The sequence below is a fragment of the Symphalangus syndactylus genome, chromosome 2 (genome assembly GCF_028878055.3).
Source record: "Symphalangus syndactylus isolate Jambi chromosome 2, NHGRI_mSymSyn1-v2.1_pri, whole genome shotgun sequence".
Lineage (NCBI taxonomy): Eukaryota > Metazoa > Chordata > Mammalia > Primates > Hylobatidae > Symphalangus > Symphalangus syndactylus.
In genome coordinates, this window is record NC_072424.2 from 43,872,615 (window position 1) to 43,891,712 (window position 19,098).

The following is a 19,098-nucleotide window of genomic DNA, read 5'->3' on the forward strand; positions in this document are numbered from 1 at the left end:
GAAAATATGGTACATATACACCATGGAATACCATGCGGCCATAAAAAGGAACAAGATTATGTCCTTTGCAGGGACATGGATGGAACTGGAAGCCATTATCTTCAGCAAACTAACACAGGAACAGAAAATCAAGTACCTCGTGTTCTCACTTATAAGAGGGAGCTGAATGATGAGAATACCTGGACACATGAAGGGAAAACACACACTGGGACCCATCAGAGGGTTGGGAGTGGGATGAGGGAAGGCATCAGGAAGAATGGCTAATGGATGTTGGGCTTAAACCTAGGCAATGGAATGATCTGTGCAGCTACCCCACCATAGCAGACACTTAAGTATGTGACAAAGCTGCATATCCTGCACAAGTACCCCTGAATTTAAAATAAAAGTTGGAAATCAAAACAAAATTAGAAAGATCTCAAATTAAAACCTAACAACACACCTAGAGGAACCAGTAAAACAATGAGCAAACCAACCCCAAAGCTAGCAGAAGACAAGAAATAACCAAAATCAGAGCTGAACTGAAGGAAGTCAAGACATGAAAAACCATATAAAAGACCAATCAATCCAGTTTGTTTTTTGAAAGAATAAATAAGATTGATAGACTGCTAGCTACACTAATAAAATGACAATGTCCAAATAAACACAACAAGAAGTGAAAAAGGGGACATTACTACCAAACCCACAAGAATACAAAAGCCATCAGAGACTACCATAAACACTCTATGCACACAAGCTAGAAAACCTAGAAGAAATAGGCAAATTTCTGGAAACATACAACCTCCCAAGATTGAACCAGGAAGAAATCAAATCCTTGAACAAACCAATAATGAGTTCCAAAATTGAATTAGCAATACAAAGCCTACCAAGCAGGAAAAAAAAAAAAAAAGCCCAGGACCAGATGGATCAATAGCTGAATTCAACCAGATGCATAAAAGAACAGGAACTATTACTATGGAAATGATTCCCAAAAAATGAGGAGGAGGGATACGTCAGTAACCCATTCTTTAAGGCCAACATCATCCCAATATCAAAACTTGGCAGACACACACACACCAAAAAGAAAAAAAACTTCAGGTCAGTATCCTTGATGAACATTGATGCAAAAATCCTCATCAAAATTCCAGCAAACTGAATCCAGCAGCACATTAAACAGCTAATCCACTACAGTCAATTAGGCTTTATCTCTGGTATGTAAGATTGGTTTAATGTACATAAATCAGTAAATGTGATTCATCACATAAACAGAATTAAAAACAAAAACTATGTGATTATCTCAATAAATTCAGAAAAGGCCTTTGATAAAATCCTACATCCCTTCATCTTAAAAAGCCCTCATCAAAGCAGGCTTTTAAGAAACATATGTCAAAATAGTAAGAGCCATCTTATCCAATAAACAATAATAATTTAAAAAGAAAGAGAGAAAGACAAAGGAGGAATAAAGAAAGAAAGGAATAACAGTGGTCAATGACAAACCCACAGCCACATATACTGAATGAGCAAAAGCTAGAAGCATTTCCCTTAAAAACGGGACCAAGGCAAGGTTGCCCTCTCTTACCACTCCTATTAAATATGGTATTGGAAGTCCTAGCCAGAGCAATCAGGCAAGACAAAGAAATAAAACTCACCCAAATTGGAAGACAGGAAGTCAATCTATCACTGCAGATTCTATGATTCTAGGCCTAGAAAACCCAAAATCTATACCCAAAAGCTCCTTGATCTGATAAACAATTTCAGCAAAGTTTTGGGAAATAAGATTTATGTACAAAAATTCATAGCATTTCTATATACCAACAACATCCAAGCTGAGAGCCAAATCAAGAACACAATCCCATTCACAACAGCCACAAGAACAAAATACCTAGGAATACAGCTAACCAGGGAAGTGAAAGAGCTCTACAAAGAAAACCACAAAACATTGATGAAATAAATCAGAGATGACAGAAGCAAATGGAAAAACATTCCATGCTAATGGATTGGAAGAATCAATGTTATTAAAATGGCCATACTACTCAACACAATTTACAGATTCAATGCTATTTCTATCAAACTATCAGTGACATTCTTCTCAGAATTAGAAAAAACTATGTTAAATTTATATGAAACCAAAAAAGAGCCTGAATAGCCAAGGAAATCCTAAGCAAAAAGAACAAAGATGAAGGCATCACATTACCTGACGTCAAACTATACCATAAGGCTACAATAACCAAAACAGCATGGTACTGGTACAAAAACAGACACATAGACAAATGGAACAACATACAGAGCCCATAAATAATGCTACACACCTACATCCATCTGATCTTCAACAAAGTCAACAAAAACAAGCAATGGGAAAAGGACTCCTTCTTCAATAAATGGTGCTGAAATAATTGGCAAGCCATATGCAGATGACTGAAAGTGGATCCCTTCCTTACACCATATACAAAAGTCAAGATGAATTAAAGACTTATATATAAAACCTAAAACTATAAGCACCTCAGAGGATAATCTAGGAAATACCATTCTGGACATAAGGCCTGGCAAAGATTTCATGATAAAGATGCCAAAAGTTATTGCAACAAATGCAAACATTGACAAATGAGACCTAAATAAACTAAAGAGCTTCTCCACAGCAAAAGAAACTACCAACAAAGTAAAGAGACAACCTACAGAATGGGAGAAAATATTTGCAAACTATGCATCCAACAAAGGTCAAATATCCAGAACCCATGAGGAATTTAAACAAATTAAAAAACAAAAATTGAAAAATCTCATTAAAAAGTGGGCAAAGAACATGAACAGACACTTTTCAAAAGAAGTCATACATACAGCCAATGAACATTTAAAAATGCCCAACATCACTAACCATTAGAGAAGTGCCAATCAAAACCACAATGACATACCATCTCACACCAGTCAGAGTGGCTATCATAATAAAAACTCAAAAAATAACAGATGCTAGCAAGGCTGCAGAGAAAAAGGAATGCTTATAGACTCCTGGTTGGAATGTAAATTAGTTCAGCCACTTTGGAAAGCACTTTGGTGATTTATCAAAGAACTTAAAACACAATTACCACTCAACTCAGCAATCCCATTACTGGGTATATACTACCCAAAGGAATATAAATTGTTCTACCATAAAGACATATGTATGCATACATATGTTCATTGCAGCACTGTTCACAATAGCAAGAACATGGAATCAACTTAAATGCCCATTGATGGTATACTGGATAAAGAAAATGTGTATATATACACTTAGGAATACTACACAGCCATAAAAAAGAACAAGATCACATCCTTTGCAGGAACATGGATGGAGCTGGAGGCCATTATTCTAAGAGAACTAACATAGGAACAGAAAACCACATAGTGCATGTTCTCACTTATAAGCGGGAGCTAAACATTGAGAACACATGGGCACAAAGAAGGGAACAACAGACCCTGGGGCCTACTTGACGGTGGAAGGTGAAAATCGAAAAACTGCCTATCAAGTACTATGCTTATTACCTGGGTGATGAAATAATAATCTGTATACTAAACTCCTGTGACATGAAATTAACCTGCATACCAAACTTACACATGTACCTTGAACCTAAAAAAAGAAACAATAAATCTGAGATTCCTCTGTGATCAATGTAGAGAGAAAAAGTATGTTTGTAGAGAAAACTTACACCTGTTACTGGATTGTAGCCCTGTGCATTGTTTTCTAGTTCTTGTTATCTACCTACAGACTAGACTAGATCCTGAATTCTTCTAGATTTCTCTAATCCCATTTTCTTCTATGAAATTAGTAAACTGGGAACTGATCTGTTCCTGAAGCCCTATAATCTGAAACTAGATTAATTTTAAGGGATGAGTCTCATTCCTGATGTGTGGGGCACAAAGAAAATTTACCAAACCTCCCAAAGCCCATAACCAGAGACATTCAAACTGCAAACCAGGATGAGAAGTTGATGGCTTCATGGCTTCATGCAATTGACAGCATTTCCCACAACACTAGAAAAAGACTCCATATCATAAGACTGTTATCACTATTAATGCCTATGATTTTCACTTACAGAATCTTTAGTCCACCTGGAGGGCAACTTTGGACAACATTGCTAATACAACCACTGCTCACTCCCTGCTTTAAGCTCAACACAGTCATGGGATAGTAGTGTTGGTGAAAAAGTTGCTCTATATTATCTATTGCTTAAATAAGGAAATGTCTGTTTTATTGCTAATACTACAAGTAATGTAGCTTTAATGTATACTTTTTTATTTTTAAGCTATTTTAATACTTTTAATAGCCAATTTCATATTTTCTTCTGTAATCTGCCCAATGAAATGACTTGTCATGTTTCTACTACCTTGGAAGTTTTCCTGGCATATTGTTTAATACAAAACATGTCTTTTGCAGGAAAATTGATGGATCTGGAGGCCATTATCATTAGCAAACTAACAGAAACAGAAAACCAAATACCACATGTTCTCACTTATAAGTGGGAGCTAAATGATGAGAACTCATGAGCACAAAGAAGGGAACAACAGACACTAGGGACAGCATGAGGGTGGAGGGTGGGAGGAGGGAGAGGAGCAGAAAAAAATAACTATTGAGTACTAGGCTTAGTACCTGGGTGATGACATGAGCTATACAAAAAACCCCTGTGACATGAGTTTATCTATATAACAAACCTGCATGTGTACCTCCTAAAAGTTAAAAAAGAGCAAGTTGTATAATACAATGTGTAATATGAACCCATTAAAGAACCACTATTAATCTCATATATATGTGTATATATGTAAATATACATCTATGCAGACACATGTGCATGTGTGTTTATAAAACTATACACATGAGTCATCTTACAAATGCATGATAAGTATAAATGACTTTCTCTTGGAGATGAGCTGGGAAAAGGTTAATGTGTCACTTCTCATTTCATACACTTCAAGACAGAAGGAAGGAAAAAAGATGACTAGAATTTGATATATATGATTTGTTAACTTGTTTAAGCTTTAGAGTTGACATAAGGCTAATAATTTCAGGATCATAGCATCTAATTACCATTGCATTTATGTTCAGTAAAAAAAAAAGTACGCAGTGCAAAACAGAAAAAAATAAAACCTGGTGAGGATTTCTGGAGATTTTGCTCTTGTTTGGAAGAGAAAAATAACAGTCATTAACACATGATTAGCCATATGAAAGCATATATTTAGACATGATCTAATATGGAATGGAAACGCAAAGGAAAAAGATTATCTAAATCTTGATCTTGTGTTTACAGTAACACAAAAGCAGAGCATGAATTCAAACACTTAATGTTCATTCCTCTTATGGCTGATTGTTCCAGTATTTCCCTACAGGTTACAGCTGCTCCTGGACATAGTTTTTTTGCTCCAAATTCAGACCTCCAGTAACTCTAGGTGGCATTCAGCCAAAACAGCTTTCCTACCCTCTTACCTTTCTCCCTTTTTGTGCTTAACATTATGAGGGCCAGCACAGCCTCTTCACATTCTATTTTCTTTCATTTATTACTTTCATTTTACTCAAAAGAAAGAAATCTAAGAACTGACCCAGCAAATAATAATCATTTTTATCTAGAGCATGCAGAGAATAAATGGCTCTGAATTGTCATTTATTAATAATTTTTCTTTGTTTTATAGTGATAACATACTGACAACTCAGCAGTAGATAGGTATTAGCATATGTGGTTGTCAATACAAGTGATACAGAGTATGGAGAATAGCAGATATATTTATGGAGTGACCCAAGAAACTCTCTTTAATGGAGGTTGGATGCTCGTTGGATCTTGAGGGAATGGGAAGATGTGGGTTGACAAGTCAGAGAAAATATCCCTCATAGAGAGAAGGGAGAGGCCAATGGCCCTGATAAGGGAGAATTGCAGGTGACAGCACAGGAGCAGCCAAACCATCTGCCCTTCTTCAGACAGGAATGAAGCAGAGCTGGTACATGGGTGGCACCACGACCAAATGCATTGGCAATGGGGGTGATGTCAATATCCTTTGGGTCAACCTGAGATTTCAGGTTAAAGTTCTGCAAAATGGTGGTCAGGAATAAAAACAGCTCCATGTGGGCCAGGCCCTCTCCCACACACATCCGTTTTCCTGAAAATAAGAGACAGAGGGGATTTGTTCCTTGAACATTAGGTCATGAACAGTCACAAAAAGTATGCAGTAACTACTTGATAAATGATTAAATGGATGGATCGAAGGCAGAATGACTGGAAGGATGGTTAGATACACAGAAAAACAGAAAAATGAATACACTTCCTATCTACTTAATATATTATTTTACTAGGCACCCTTCACTCAACAAATATTTATGGAGTATCAGCTCTATGCCATGCACTTCACTAAGTATTCCCGTGTTATAACTGCTCTTTTGACACTACAAGTTTCTATCAGTCTTTTTCTAGAAATGCACTCACAAGGAAGACGGGCTGAAAGGAGAAGGCTCATATAATGTGTTCCCCTTTGTACCTCTGGCACAATATTTAGCCAAAGATTTTTTTTCCTAGTGTACTTTCAAAAGTACATGTCTAAACATGTCAGTCTCTCATTTTACAACTTTAAACAACACCCATCTGTCCTATGGGATAAAGGCCAAATGGCTTGACCTGACTCTTCACATTCTGTTCCCAGTCTGACGTTCTATATCACTCCTTCCATTCTTCATCTCCTCCATTCTCAGCTCTGGGCATATCCATTCTTCATCAATTTCCAAAACACCACAAAGTTTCAAGCTTTATCTCTTGCTGTCCCATCTGCCTAAAAAGCTCTACTCTTATGCTTCCTTCAGAATTTATGCCCCATGTCATTTCCTCTTTATGATTTCTGTGATCCCTAGTCAATAGAAACTCACCCTCTCTAGGTTTCCTCATCATATTCATGCTTCCACTGGAGCACAGATCACGTGGAATTCTATTCTCTGTGTATTTACTTTTCTATCTTGCTAAAACGTGAAATCCTTAAAAGAAGGTCTTAGTTCTTGACATCTCAGTGTATACAGTGCCAGATCCAAAGCAGGGATCAAAAGCCAGAGGAAAAAATGAAGGGAACTCTATGTCCACAGACTCACCACACACTTTAGCTGTAGAGATTGAATATCCAAGATGTATGATCATGAGTGGAGGGAGATCAAGGTGCTCTGGAATTATCGCAGACTATCCTTCCATATTCCCAGGGTTTTCCTGACCCTGAAATTTGTTGGCAGGTTCTGACCCCCTAGATCTACAGAAAATGTCCTGCTACTATGGTCCATTACTTCTGTAAAAGTGCCTTGCTTTCTCTTCTTGTCCTGTTTCCTGCTGCAATGAGGCAGCTTAAGTTTCCTTCCTCTTGGAAGTGGTGCGGCCTATGAATGAGCAGGAAGCAGGCAGATTCCCCCGCTGAGCTCCCCAACATCCTGCGCTTTCCCCTCTGGCAGCCTTCCTCCTACTATATTACAATGATCTGTTTACTTGTCTACTTCTCTAAATCAGGAGTGAGCCTCTTAAGAGCCCGTTCTCTGCTCTCAGATACTTGTATCTCCAGAGCTCAGTCTACAGAGCTAGCGACACCACAGGGAAGATATTCAAAGTTGTGGAATTAGATACCTTTCTCATGGCAGATGAGAAATGTCTAAATAAGTTTCACCCATTAAGAGAAGCTCTTGGGTAGCTCAGTGATGTATCTAGAGGCAGAATTAAATTAACCTACACTCTAGCTTTTTCAGTTTGAAAAACTGGATCAACTCCCCAAAGCCCCACTAACCTGGCCCAATAACAGGGATGTTCATCAGCAGGGAAATCGCATAGGCATAGGGAATGGTGCTAATGATCTGCAAAGCAATTCAGCCAAACCTCAGAGGTGGCATCATAAGAGTCAACTGATTTCAAAAAGGTATCGTGTCCACTGAAGGACAGATGGAAATGAATATCTATTACCTGCTGAGAAAGGCATGAAGTAGTCACTTTTCTTAAAGTTGCCACTCTTATCCAGAAAGTGGCCAGGGTCAAACATCTCTGGGTTGGGGAATTCTTTGTCATTGTGCAGCACAGAAGTCAGGGATGTTATTATGGTCGTGCCCTGGAAATAACAAAACAGACAAACTAAGTTATAAAGAAGTCAAAGAGTGGGAAGAAGTGATGGAAATCACCTAGTCCAATCTCTTTGATCAATAGATAAGAAAATTGAGGTCCAGAGAAGTTACATTCCCACCCAGACAGACCTAGTAAGAAGCAGGATGACTTTAAGGCAAGTGGCAGTGACTTTGCTAAAGTCCCCTCTAATTAATTGCACTTGAAGTCCTGAGCATTTGAGTACATGAGGGAAGCCTTCTGAATCCCTGTTTAGCATCAAGCTTGGACCCTGGTGTACATCCCCACTTGCTGCTGTATCTCATCACTTCGGTTTTCACACATCTCACACATGGATTACCTTTTTTGTTGTTGTTTGCGGGATTGTCACATGGGTATATTGTGTGATGCTGAGGTGATAGTAGGAGGAAGGCTGCCAGAGGGGAAAGCGCAGGATGTTGGGGAGCTCAGCGGGGGAATCTGCCTGCTTCCTGCTCATTCATCAGCCAAGTAGAGAGCACAGTATCCAACAGGTAGTTTTTCAACCCTTCCTCCTCTTCGGCCCCCATCTAGTAGTCCCCAGTGTCTATTGTTGCCATCTTTATGTCCATGAGTACTGATGTTTAACTCCTCCTTGTAAGTGAGAACATACAATATTTGGCTTTCTCTTCCTGCGTTAATTCACTCCAGCTGCATCTATGTTGCTACAAAGAACAAGATTTCATTCTTTTTTATGGCTGCATAGGGTTTCCTGTTGTATTTGTACCACTTTTTCTTTATCCAGTCCACTGTGGATGGGCATTTAGGATGATTCCAATCCTTTGCCGTTGTGAATAGTGTCACAATGAATATACAAGTGCATGTGTCTTTTTAGTAGAATGATTTATTTTCTTTTGGAAATATATCCAGTAATGGGATTGCTGGATCAAATTGTAGTTGTTTTAAGTTCTTCGAGAAACCTCCAAACTGCTTTCCACAGTAGCTGAACTAATTTACATTCCTACCAAGAGCCTATACGTGTTCCCTTTTCTCCACAGCCTTGCCATCTGCCATCATCCATTGTTTTTTGAACTTAATCATAGCCATTCTGACTGATGTGAGATGGTATCCCGTTTTGGTTTTGATTTGCATTTCTCTGATGGTTAGTGATGTGAAGCATTTTTTCATATGTTTATTGGCCACTTGTATGTCTTTTGAGAAGTGTCTGTTCATGTCTTTTACTTTTTAATAGCGTTATTTGTTGTTTGTTCAATTGTTTAATTACCTTATAGGATATTAGACCTTTGTCAGATGCATAGCTTGCAAATATTTCCTCCCATTCTGTAGGTTGTCTGTTTACTTTGTTAATAGTTACTGTTGTTATGCAGAACCTCTTTAGTTTAATTTGTAACTAATGTATCAATTTTAATTAACATATCAATTTTTTTCATTGTGATTGCTTTTGAGGACTTAGTCACGAATTCTGTCCCAAGGCCAATGCCCAGAATAGTGTTTCCTAGGTATTTCTTTTGCAATTCTTATAGTTCAATGTCTTACATTTAAAACTTTAATCCATCTTGAGTGCATATTTGTATATGGTGAAAGGATGGGGTCCAGTTTCATTCTGCATATGGCTAGCCTGCCATCCCAGCATCATTTATTGAATAGGGAGTCTTTTCCCATTGCCTGTTTTTTGTCAGCATTGTTTAAGATTAGATGGCTGTAGGTATGCCGCTTTATTTCTGGGTTCTCTATTCTGTTCCATTGTTCTGTGTGTCTGTTTTTGTACCAGTACCATGCTATTTTGGTTACTGTAGCCTTATAGCATAGTTTGAAGTCTGGTAGCATGATGAGTCCAGCTTTGTTCTTTTTGCTTAGGTTTGTTTTGGCTATTCAGGCTTTTTTGTTGCCCTATAAATTTTAGAAGAGACACTGGTAGTCTGATAAGAATAGCATTGAATCAGTAGATTTCTTTGGGCAGTATGGCCTTTTTTATTTTTTTTTTATTTTTTTTGAGACAGAGTCTCACTCTGTCACCCAGGCTGGAGTGCAGTGGTGTGATCTCCGCTCACTGCAAGCTCCACCTTCTGGGTTCATGCCATTCTCCTGCCTCAGCCTCCCACGTAGCTGGGACTACAGGTGCCCGCTACCTCATCTGGCTAATTTTTTGTATTTTTAGTAGAGATGGGGTTTCACTGTGTTAGCCAGGATGTTCTTGATCTCATGACCTTGTGATCTGCTGGCCTTGGCCTCCCAAAGTGCTGGGATTATGGGCTTGAGCCACCACGCCTGGCCCAGTATGGTCATTTTAACAGTATTGATTCTTCCAATCCATGAGAATGGAATGCTTTTCCATTTGTTTGTGTCATCTATGATTTCTTTCAGTAGTGTTTTGCAGTTTTCCTTATAGAGATCTTTCACCTCCTTGGTTAGATGTATTCCTAGGGATTTAATGTTTTGTGGCTATTGTAAATGGGATTGCATTCTTGATTTGGCTCTCAGCTTGAACGTTATTGATATATAAAAATGCTATTGATTTTTGTGCATTTATTTTGTATCCTGAAACTTTACTGAAGTCATTTATCACTTCCGGGGGCCCTTTTGGAAGAGTCTTCAGAGTTTTCTAGGTGTAGAATCATATCATCAGTGAAGAGAGATAGTTTGATTTATTCTTTTCCTGTTTGAATACATTTTCTTTCTTTCTCTTGCCTGATTGCTCTGGCTAGGACTTCCAGAAGACGGTTTTTAAATAGAAGCCTCTGAACATACCTGGTCTTCATGAATTCCTCTTTGGAACTGGGAAAGAGATCCCTGTGGCTACTAAAAAGGGGGGAAGGTTCTTATACACCATTAATTATGAAGCAAAAGATTTATTTGCTTAAAATGTCATTTAAAGATACTTAAACTGCATGCAAACTTTATTTACTGTACAGAGTTCTGGATGTATTTATCAAATAGAAAAACCACCCTTGACTTGGTTGTTCACCCGTTTTGTGATTTCCCTTGAAAAGAGAAATGAATTGTCATAGCTATTGATATTTTACTAGGTAATGTTCTGTTACACTGAAAGGGATGTTTTTAAAAAAATATTTGGAAACAAGTTTTCAAGTAGGGGGACAGTTGCTTACATAATATCTTGTATATTCACTTCCTAAAACTTTTCATTTATGAGTATGGGATGTGTATATATGGCTTAGCCCCAAGTTAACTGTGCTGATTAACAAGTACTTATAAAAATAGCTAAAATAGAAAATTAATGATCAGTTGTACTAGAGGAACATCATAGAAGAGAAAAATCCAACTCTTTATATTAAAAATGAATACAATAAGAAAATTGCAAAAGAGACCAAAATGAGCGTGTTTTGTAAATTGTTACAGAGCAAAAACTTCTCAACTAGTTTTCAACATACTTTAGACTTTAAATGTTGTTTGGACAGTTTTGTCTTCAACTTGGACCAATTGTAGATTGTTACAGGCTTCCTAGGATTTAGCATTCCTATTTTCTCTATCAAAGTTTTTTTAGAAGCATCCCAACTCTTCTCTTTGTTGATAAATAAGCCTTTCCTGCCATCTTCATTTTAACTTGCTAAAACCCTAGATACAAAGGTCCTGCCTCATTTTTCCCACACAGCCCCTGTTTGGGAATTTGAGATTCTGTGTCATGCTGGTTTTTGTTTCAGAATTGCTTGAAATTGAGTTCTCTTAGCCACTGGACAACTAGTGTTCAGGAGAATGTCCCAAGATTGTTTATATATACAAAATGGCAAAAGTACTGTTTTTCAAAGTGATAATTCAAGCAAAAGGATTCTCTTTACCATCACTGTTTTTTTTTGTTTTTGTTTTGTTTCCTTGTTCCTATTTCCTTGAAGCTTTGAAGGGAGGAGAAGCAGAAAATTTTGTTTTTGTTTTTTAAAAATCAGAACTACTTAATGCTTTTTGCCACAGCATATTTCCTTGTCTGTTGGAGCCGTTAGGAAGATTACCTATGTCCTAATCGTCAACCTGAGAAGATTTTTGACTTTTGTGTCTACTGTTGATTGTTTTCTTGAGTTCTCAAAGACCTGTGGCCAGGTATTTTAAAAAGTCGTCTGTTTCTTTCTAGTTGCATCAACTTGCACACTGGTGTCTAGCTATATGTGGTATTCGGAACTTATAATTCTTATTGAGCAGTCATTGCCTATATTTTCTCAGCTCCTCACTGATTTCTTTATATGAGCTCAGCTGACAAGCAAATACAGCTAGTTGCTTGCCCTCTCTTCATACTGGACCATCAACAACAGTGTTCTAACTCATCCCTGATGGTCTGTGAGATGTAGACTATTACACAAGATTCAAGTTACTCGTAAGCAACTTTTAGATAGAGTTGGTCCTGTTAGGAGGAGACTCTTGATGCCACCTTCGGTATCTTGAAAGCGGGTCCCCTCCCCGAAGCTCTTAATTCTTTGAAAACTTGATGCTATTTCAGCTGAAAAATTAGCAAGACTGTTAAAAAAACAAGTTGAGGGGAGCTGTTTAAGAAACTGAAAAGTAATTGCAAACTACATTGGATAATTGTGACTTTCATTTGTTGTTCTGTATCAGTTGAATTTTTGTGCTCTTTTCCCTGTGTACGTGGTGGTTCTATTTTTCTCCAATAAAACTTTTATTTACAAAAAAAAAAAAAGAGTCAGAAGAATTTGGAATCTGCTCATAGGGGTTTTTTAAATGGAGGTCTGATCTAATTAAAAATGACTTCTGAGATGATATCAACAAGTACACTAAAATCTATTGAGGGGTTGATCACAGAAATGCTATATGTTTCTTTTAGTTAAAACATGTGGGAGAACTCTTCATTAGAGATGAATCCAACCTAAAAAACACAGAAGGAAGGATAAAATTAGAAAAATCATCATTTTTGCAGCCATTCAGGTAGGACCATAGATTCAGGCAAGGATCATCAATTAACTTTAAAACTACTGGGTAAATTATTTGGGAAAGTAATATTCACAGGATCTTAAAGTACCATGCCATCTTTTTATTAACTGCATATGAAAAACAGAACTCCAACAATGGAGAGACCTAGCAGATACACCCTTACAAAATGTGGACCATACGTGTGATGCAATGGCACATATATAACATCACCTATGTAACTTTCTTGCCAAAAACACATAACTGGAATCTAATTGTCAAAAAAAATTCTAACAAAACCAGACTGAGCAACATTTTACATAACAAGGGGACAGGACTTTTAAAAACTGTCAGTGTATTAAAGTGAAACAAACTAAAAAAAACTGTTCATGATGAAGGAGGACTAACAAAACAAGATAACCAAATTAAAAGCTTGTTCCTTGACTGGACTACAGGAAGTCCACCAAAAAAAAAAGCTGTAAGAGATATTTTAGTATAACCGGGAAAATGTAGTTGTAAGATATTAGATAATATTAATGTATTGATAATAATTCCTTGAGTGTGGATGTTATTATTATTATGTAGGAGAAAGTCCTTGTTCTTGGGAATTATATACTGAAGTACTTAGGTGTTAAATGTGACAGATTAGATTACATAGGTAGACAGATGATAAATAAATGCAGATAAATGTATAGATTAAAATGTAGATGTATACACATTTCCACGTATTATATGTATACTATATACCTACACACACATATATTCATTCTAGAAAGATATTATGCTACATAATAGTTGCTATAGATTTTCTAATACTCCTGGTAATGTGGGAGTGGGGAGATACCATATAATTGAATACATGATATTTCTTTTCTTTCCTTGGTTTTTTTTTTTTTGAGACAGGGCCTTGCTTTGTCACCCAGGCTGGAGTACAGTGGTACGAACATAGCTCACAGCAGCCTCAACCTCTCGGGCGCCAGCAATCCTCTCACTTCAGCCTCTCAAGTAGCTGGGACTACAGGCACATGCCACTATGCCCAGCTAATTTTTTTATTTTTTGTAGAGATAGGGTTTCACTATGTTGCTCAGGCTGGCCTCCAGCTCCTGGGTGCAAATGATCCTTCTACTTTGGCCTCCCAAATTGCTGGCCTTTTCTTTAGCAAAACATTAATATTTATACAAAGTATGATAAATAAGGAAAATAAATACATTCACTCCATGCAAGTAAAGGTTTAGCCAAATGAAATTATACCCACCTTAAATTGTTTTTAACTATTCAGGCTTTTAGTATTGCATAATTGAGAATGAGATATTTCTAACCCTGTATTACAGAAAATTAAAAAATTAGATATGTGTTCTGTAGCACGGTAGCCATGAATGATCCATGGTTATTTGTATTTAAATTTAAAGTAATGAAAAGTAAATAAAATTTTAAATTCATTTCCTCAGTTGCATTCACTACACTTCTGGTGCTCAATAGGTACCTGTGGCTAGTGGATTCCATAGGGCACAATACGACATTCAGAATTCCCTCTTCCCTATAAGATGGCAGTAGTGATTTCAATCTTATCAAACTAAAATCCTTCTTCCTCTCAAAGTTAAATTTTCATTATTTTATTTCTTTATAATGGCAATATGTACTCGCTTCAAGTGGAATAGAGCAGTTTGCAGAATAGCAACTAAAAAGTCTCAATAAACACAGAAACCATGTGTTAGAAGGCACTGGAAAAGCTGCTGAGACAAAAATGACTCAGGGTTAACTCATGGACACAGGAAGGGGAACATCACGCTCCGGGGACTGTTGTGGGGTGGGGGGAGGGGGGAGGGACAGCATTAGGAGATACACCTAATGCTAAATGATGAGTTAATGGGTGCAGGAAATCAACATGGCACATGGATACATATGTAACAAACCTGCACATTGTGCACACGTACCCTAAAACCCTAAAGTATAATAAAAAAAAATAAAAAAAAATAAAAAAATGACTCAGGGTTGCAGGCATGGGGGAACCTCAGAGAGGTCAGCTGATGGCTACAGTCAATTTTTGACTGTGTTTCATGTTTATTGTGGCACTATTCACAATAGCAAAGACTTGGAACCAACCCAAATGTCTATCAATGATAGACTGGATTAAGAAAATGTGACACATATACACCATGGAATACTATGCAACCATAAAAAAGGATGACTTCATGTCCTTTGCAGGGACATGGATGAAGCTGGAAACCATCATTCTCAGCAAACTATCACAAGATCAGAAAACCAAACACCGCATGTTCTCACTCATAAGTGGGAGTTGAACAATAAGGACACAGGGAGGGGAACATCACACACCAGGGCCTGTGGGGGATGGGGGGGGCTAGGGGAGGGATAACATTAGGAGAAATACCTAATGTAGGTGACAGGTTGATGGGTGCAGCAAACCACCATGGCACGTGTATACTTATGTAACAAAACTGCACATTCTGCACATGTATCCCAGAACTTAAAGTATAATTTAAAAAATTGAAAAAAAATTTTTTTTGACTGTGTTGATATCTAATTCTGAATGAAGGTAGAAGGTGTTGCATAATTCTGTCTGTCTACCATGGGAGGGATGAACCCTTTCTGGAAGAAGATGAACTTCATCTGACATTCTGCATTTTTTCATATGTCATAACTGGCACTTAACCAAAATTTATGAGTCACTCCAAAGACAGAACTAAGTGAGCACAAAAAGAATAGAGAAGGGAGAAAAGATTATAAAAACAACCACAATACGGAACATTATCTTCCTTATTTTATGAAGCCAACATTTCCTCAATATCAGAAATCTGACAAGAAAATTTTGAGGAAGAAAAATTGCAAACCAATGTCTCTTGTAAATATAAGTTCAAACATCCTGAAAAAACATAGCAAATAAAACCCAGCTCTGTATGTCTCTGTGTGTGCATTTGTGTGTATTTTAACTAAATTTTAACTAAATATTTAACTAATATAGGCAGGACAAAATATATGGCCATACCAATTGATGCAGAGACTCCATTTGATCAAATTGTATACACATTCAAGACCAAAAAAAATCATCAAAAGTAGAAGACAACCTTCTCTAATCTGATTTTTTAATTACAAAAATATACATAAAACATCATTCTCACTGGTGAGATGTTAAACCTCCACCCATCCTGAACATCATATATGAAACAAGGATGCCCACCATCATGATTTATTCAACACTGTCCTGGAAATCCTAACCAGTGAAATAAAGCAATAAAGAGAAAATTGAGTCATAAGAATTGAAAAATAAGAAATAAAATAAATATTAAAAGATCACAGAATACATAGAAATTACAAATAAATTTACAAACAAAAAATTAGCAATGCTAAGTAAATTTGCTTGATGTAAGGTCATCAAAATAATAAAGTCAATTATATTTCCATGTACGAGAAACAAAGAAATGGAAAAGGCATTTTTTTAAGTATATTATTTAAAAGCAGTGGCACACATCTCTAATCCCAGCTACTCAGGAAGATGAAGTGGAGTATTGCTTGAGCCCAGAAGATCAATCTGTGCAACATAGCAAGACTCTGTTTTGAAAATATATTTTTAATATTATATATATTTATTTCATATTATATATATTTATATATTATATACACAACTTACAATTACATCAAAATATCATTTCAGAAAAAAATGTAATACATGAGAAAGCCACTGAACTGAAGACAAAACATTACTGACAAAATAGAAGAAAGCCCAAATAAATAAAGAGCATAATCATATCCATGAACTGAAAGATTCAACCTGTCAGGACATCAATTCTTTCTAAATTGATTTAAAGATTTAATGTCACCATGATAAAAATCCCAGCACAGTGTTTTGGGAAATTGACAAAATGATACTTTAAACACTTATTTGGAAGTGTAAACACCTGAGAATAGCCACAAAAAAAATATTAAAGAAGCAGAACAAATTTGGAAGACATACACTGCTAGATACCAAGACCTGTTATAAACCTTCATAGGCCCAAACTGGAATGGAAACAGCAGAGTCCAGAAAGCTGCCCCAAGTATGAATTTTACACTTCTGTCATCATGTGTTGTTAGAGGATTGGGACCATACTATGAATTTGGGGACCTGAAGAGCATGGAGATGTAGTGTAGGAGAAACAAGCTTACCTTGGGGATGAGGTAGTTCCTGAATTTAACATCACAGGTCACTGCATGGGGCAGGTTGGTGGGGATGAGGTCAGTGTATCTCTGGATCTCGTGCACCACAGCATCTCTGTAGGGCATGTGACTCCTGTTCTGCATACAGGGGCTCCAGTTTCTGCCAACTACACATTCAATCTCTTCCTGGACTTTAGCTGATAAGACACAAGTAAGAAATGATGGAAAAGGAGAAAAATGGTACATTTGTTGTAGCAATTCAGGTTACAAGAAGCATAAGGAAGGGGTCCCTACGTCATTATAAACTTATAGGACTGAAAGTACACCTAGGCTTAGGGAAGAAATTACTACATTATAGATACATCTAACTCTCCTACAAGCTAAGTATTAAGATAAATCTGTAACCACCTACACATTAGCATACAAGATAATCAGTACAAATATAAATGATAAAATGCTTCAAAATATAAATATTTAGTACATTATAAACTCAAGAAATTACTGTTCTTGAAGAAAGAAGAAAATCAAATTAATGTTGTATCAGAATAATATATAATGTTTTAAAACTTTAATTCTACTAACAGATCTATATATATGGATGGATTTGTGTATTGTGTGCATATGTTTATTTGAAACTTGAAATGATATTCTCTCTCATCCTCACACTCCACAAAGGTGACTATGTTGAAACATTCTAGAAGTTTCTTCTGAAGTTTATATTCATATTTCTAAATAATGACTCTCTTTTTATTTTTTAATTTATCTTTAGAAAACTTCTAAAACTTCATGGTAAGAAAGATGAGGACTTACATCTCCATCATCACCCCATAACAAATAGACACACACCCACAAACAGAAACATGTACACACATTCACACTTGCCCCCACTCTAGTTTCCCCAATGTATTTATATCACATTTTTATTAGATTAATACTCATGTTCACATCATTATTATTTCATAAACATTGACCACAAGTGGGACAGCTGTAATTATGTCTCCTTTTTGTGTATTCTTGGACTTGTGTGTCTATTTCAATTCTAATTTTCATATGCCAATTTAGAATTATTGCAAATGCTCAGAAATGTTTCAAACTCTTACTAATAATTTTCTAAACACTAAAAATAATCAAATAATCAATCGACTTCTCTTTGCTCTTAATGTCTTCCCTCACACCTCCATGATCCACCTGGTCCATTCTAAAGCATTTGTTTTCTAGGCCTGGTATCCAGCAGCCTCCCTGACACTTCCATCCTCCTACATGAGATCTCCTGATCCCTGCAGCCCATGACTTCCTCTGAATTGGTTTCAGACATTTGGATGGAAAATATTCTCTAGTATCTTTCTAAGAAAATAAACACGAAGGGCAAAAATTTTTTGCCAAATGCAGGTCTGAAAATATTCTTTATCTATAAATACACAAGATGACAGCTGCTCTTGAGAATTCTAATGCCATTCTGATTCCTGATCCTTCATAGGTGACCTAATTTATCTCTGAATGTTTTTATGACTTTCTCTTTAACTCTGATGTTCTAAAATTCCCCATGGCCTGGTGTCTTGGGTGAATATTTTCCATTTCATTCACTTTGCTGGACATTTGGTAAGAATTTTCTATCTAAATGGTGAAAAATGGAGGTCTTTCCACTGGTGCTACTTGTCCTCTGGAGTTTACACCTGGCTGCTGAATTTTAGGAACAAGATGGAGAAAGGCGCTAAAGGCCTTAGAATTCAAGTGGACTCTTAACCCCTCACTCTTTCCCTGTCTCTGTCTGTTGTCCATGAGTGAGCCTCTTAGGTTCAGTTTCTCTAGAGAGTGAACCTCCCTTTTCTGTGGGGAAAAACAATTAGTTGACAAACGGAGTTGTGGAGGGAAACTAGGCAGGGAGAATTTTCTGTTTTCTGCCTCATTCTCCCTCTATGTTCTTTGAGTCTTGGTTCTTTTGAATACTCAGCCTTATGGGACTATAGCAACACAAATTCTTATGACCCTTAGGTTGCAACTTCAATCTCTCTGCCAAATTGGTTATCATCCTTT

At 36.8% G+C, this 19,098-nt stretch overlaps 2 protein-coding genes across 3 annotated transcripts in view; both read right to left on the bottom strand.

The window, feature by feature from the left end:
• LOC129462040 (cytochrome P450 2C8-like) overlaps positions 1-8,825 on the bottom strand; it is a 34,987-nt gene extending 26,162 nt beyond the window's left edge. Inside the window, exons 1-2 of one of the 2 annotated variants that reach the window (XM_063629694.1) lie at positions 8,404-8,825; positions 7,911-8,052 (exon numbers count right to left, since the gene is read on the bottom strand). In XM_063629694.1, the coding sequence (XP_063485764.1) occupies positions 7,911-8,052; positions 8,404-8,541 (280 nt within the window). In that variant the 5' untranslated portion in view covers positions 8,542-8,825. Of the gene's footprint in view, positions 1-7,804; positions 8,053-8,403 lie in introns of those variants that run through there. The other variant, XM_063629687.1, reaches the window with a different exon arrangement.
• The window catches only part of CYP2C19 (cytochrome P450 family 2 subfamily C member 19), a 104,981-nt gene extending 87,797 nt beyond the window's left edge, over positions 1-17,184 (bottom strand). The window contains exon 1 of the mRNA XM_063629658.1: positions 17,074-17,184. Coding sequence (XP_063485728.1) covers positions 17,074-17,105 — 32 coding nt within the window. The 5' untranslated portion in view covers positions 17,106-17,184. The remainder of the gene's footprint in view (positions 1-17,073) is intronic.
• Positions 17,185-19,098: the final 1,914 nt, after the last annotated feature.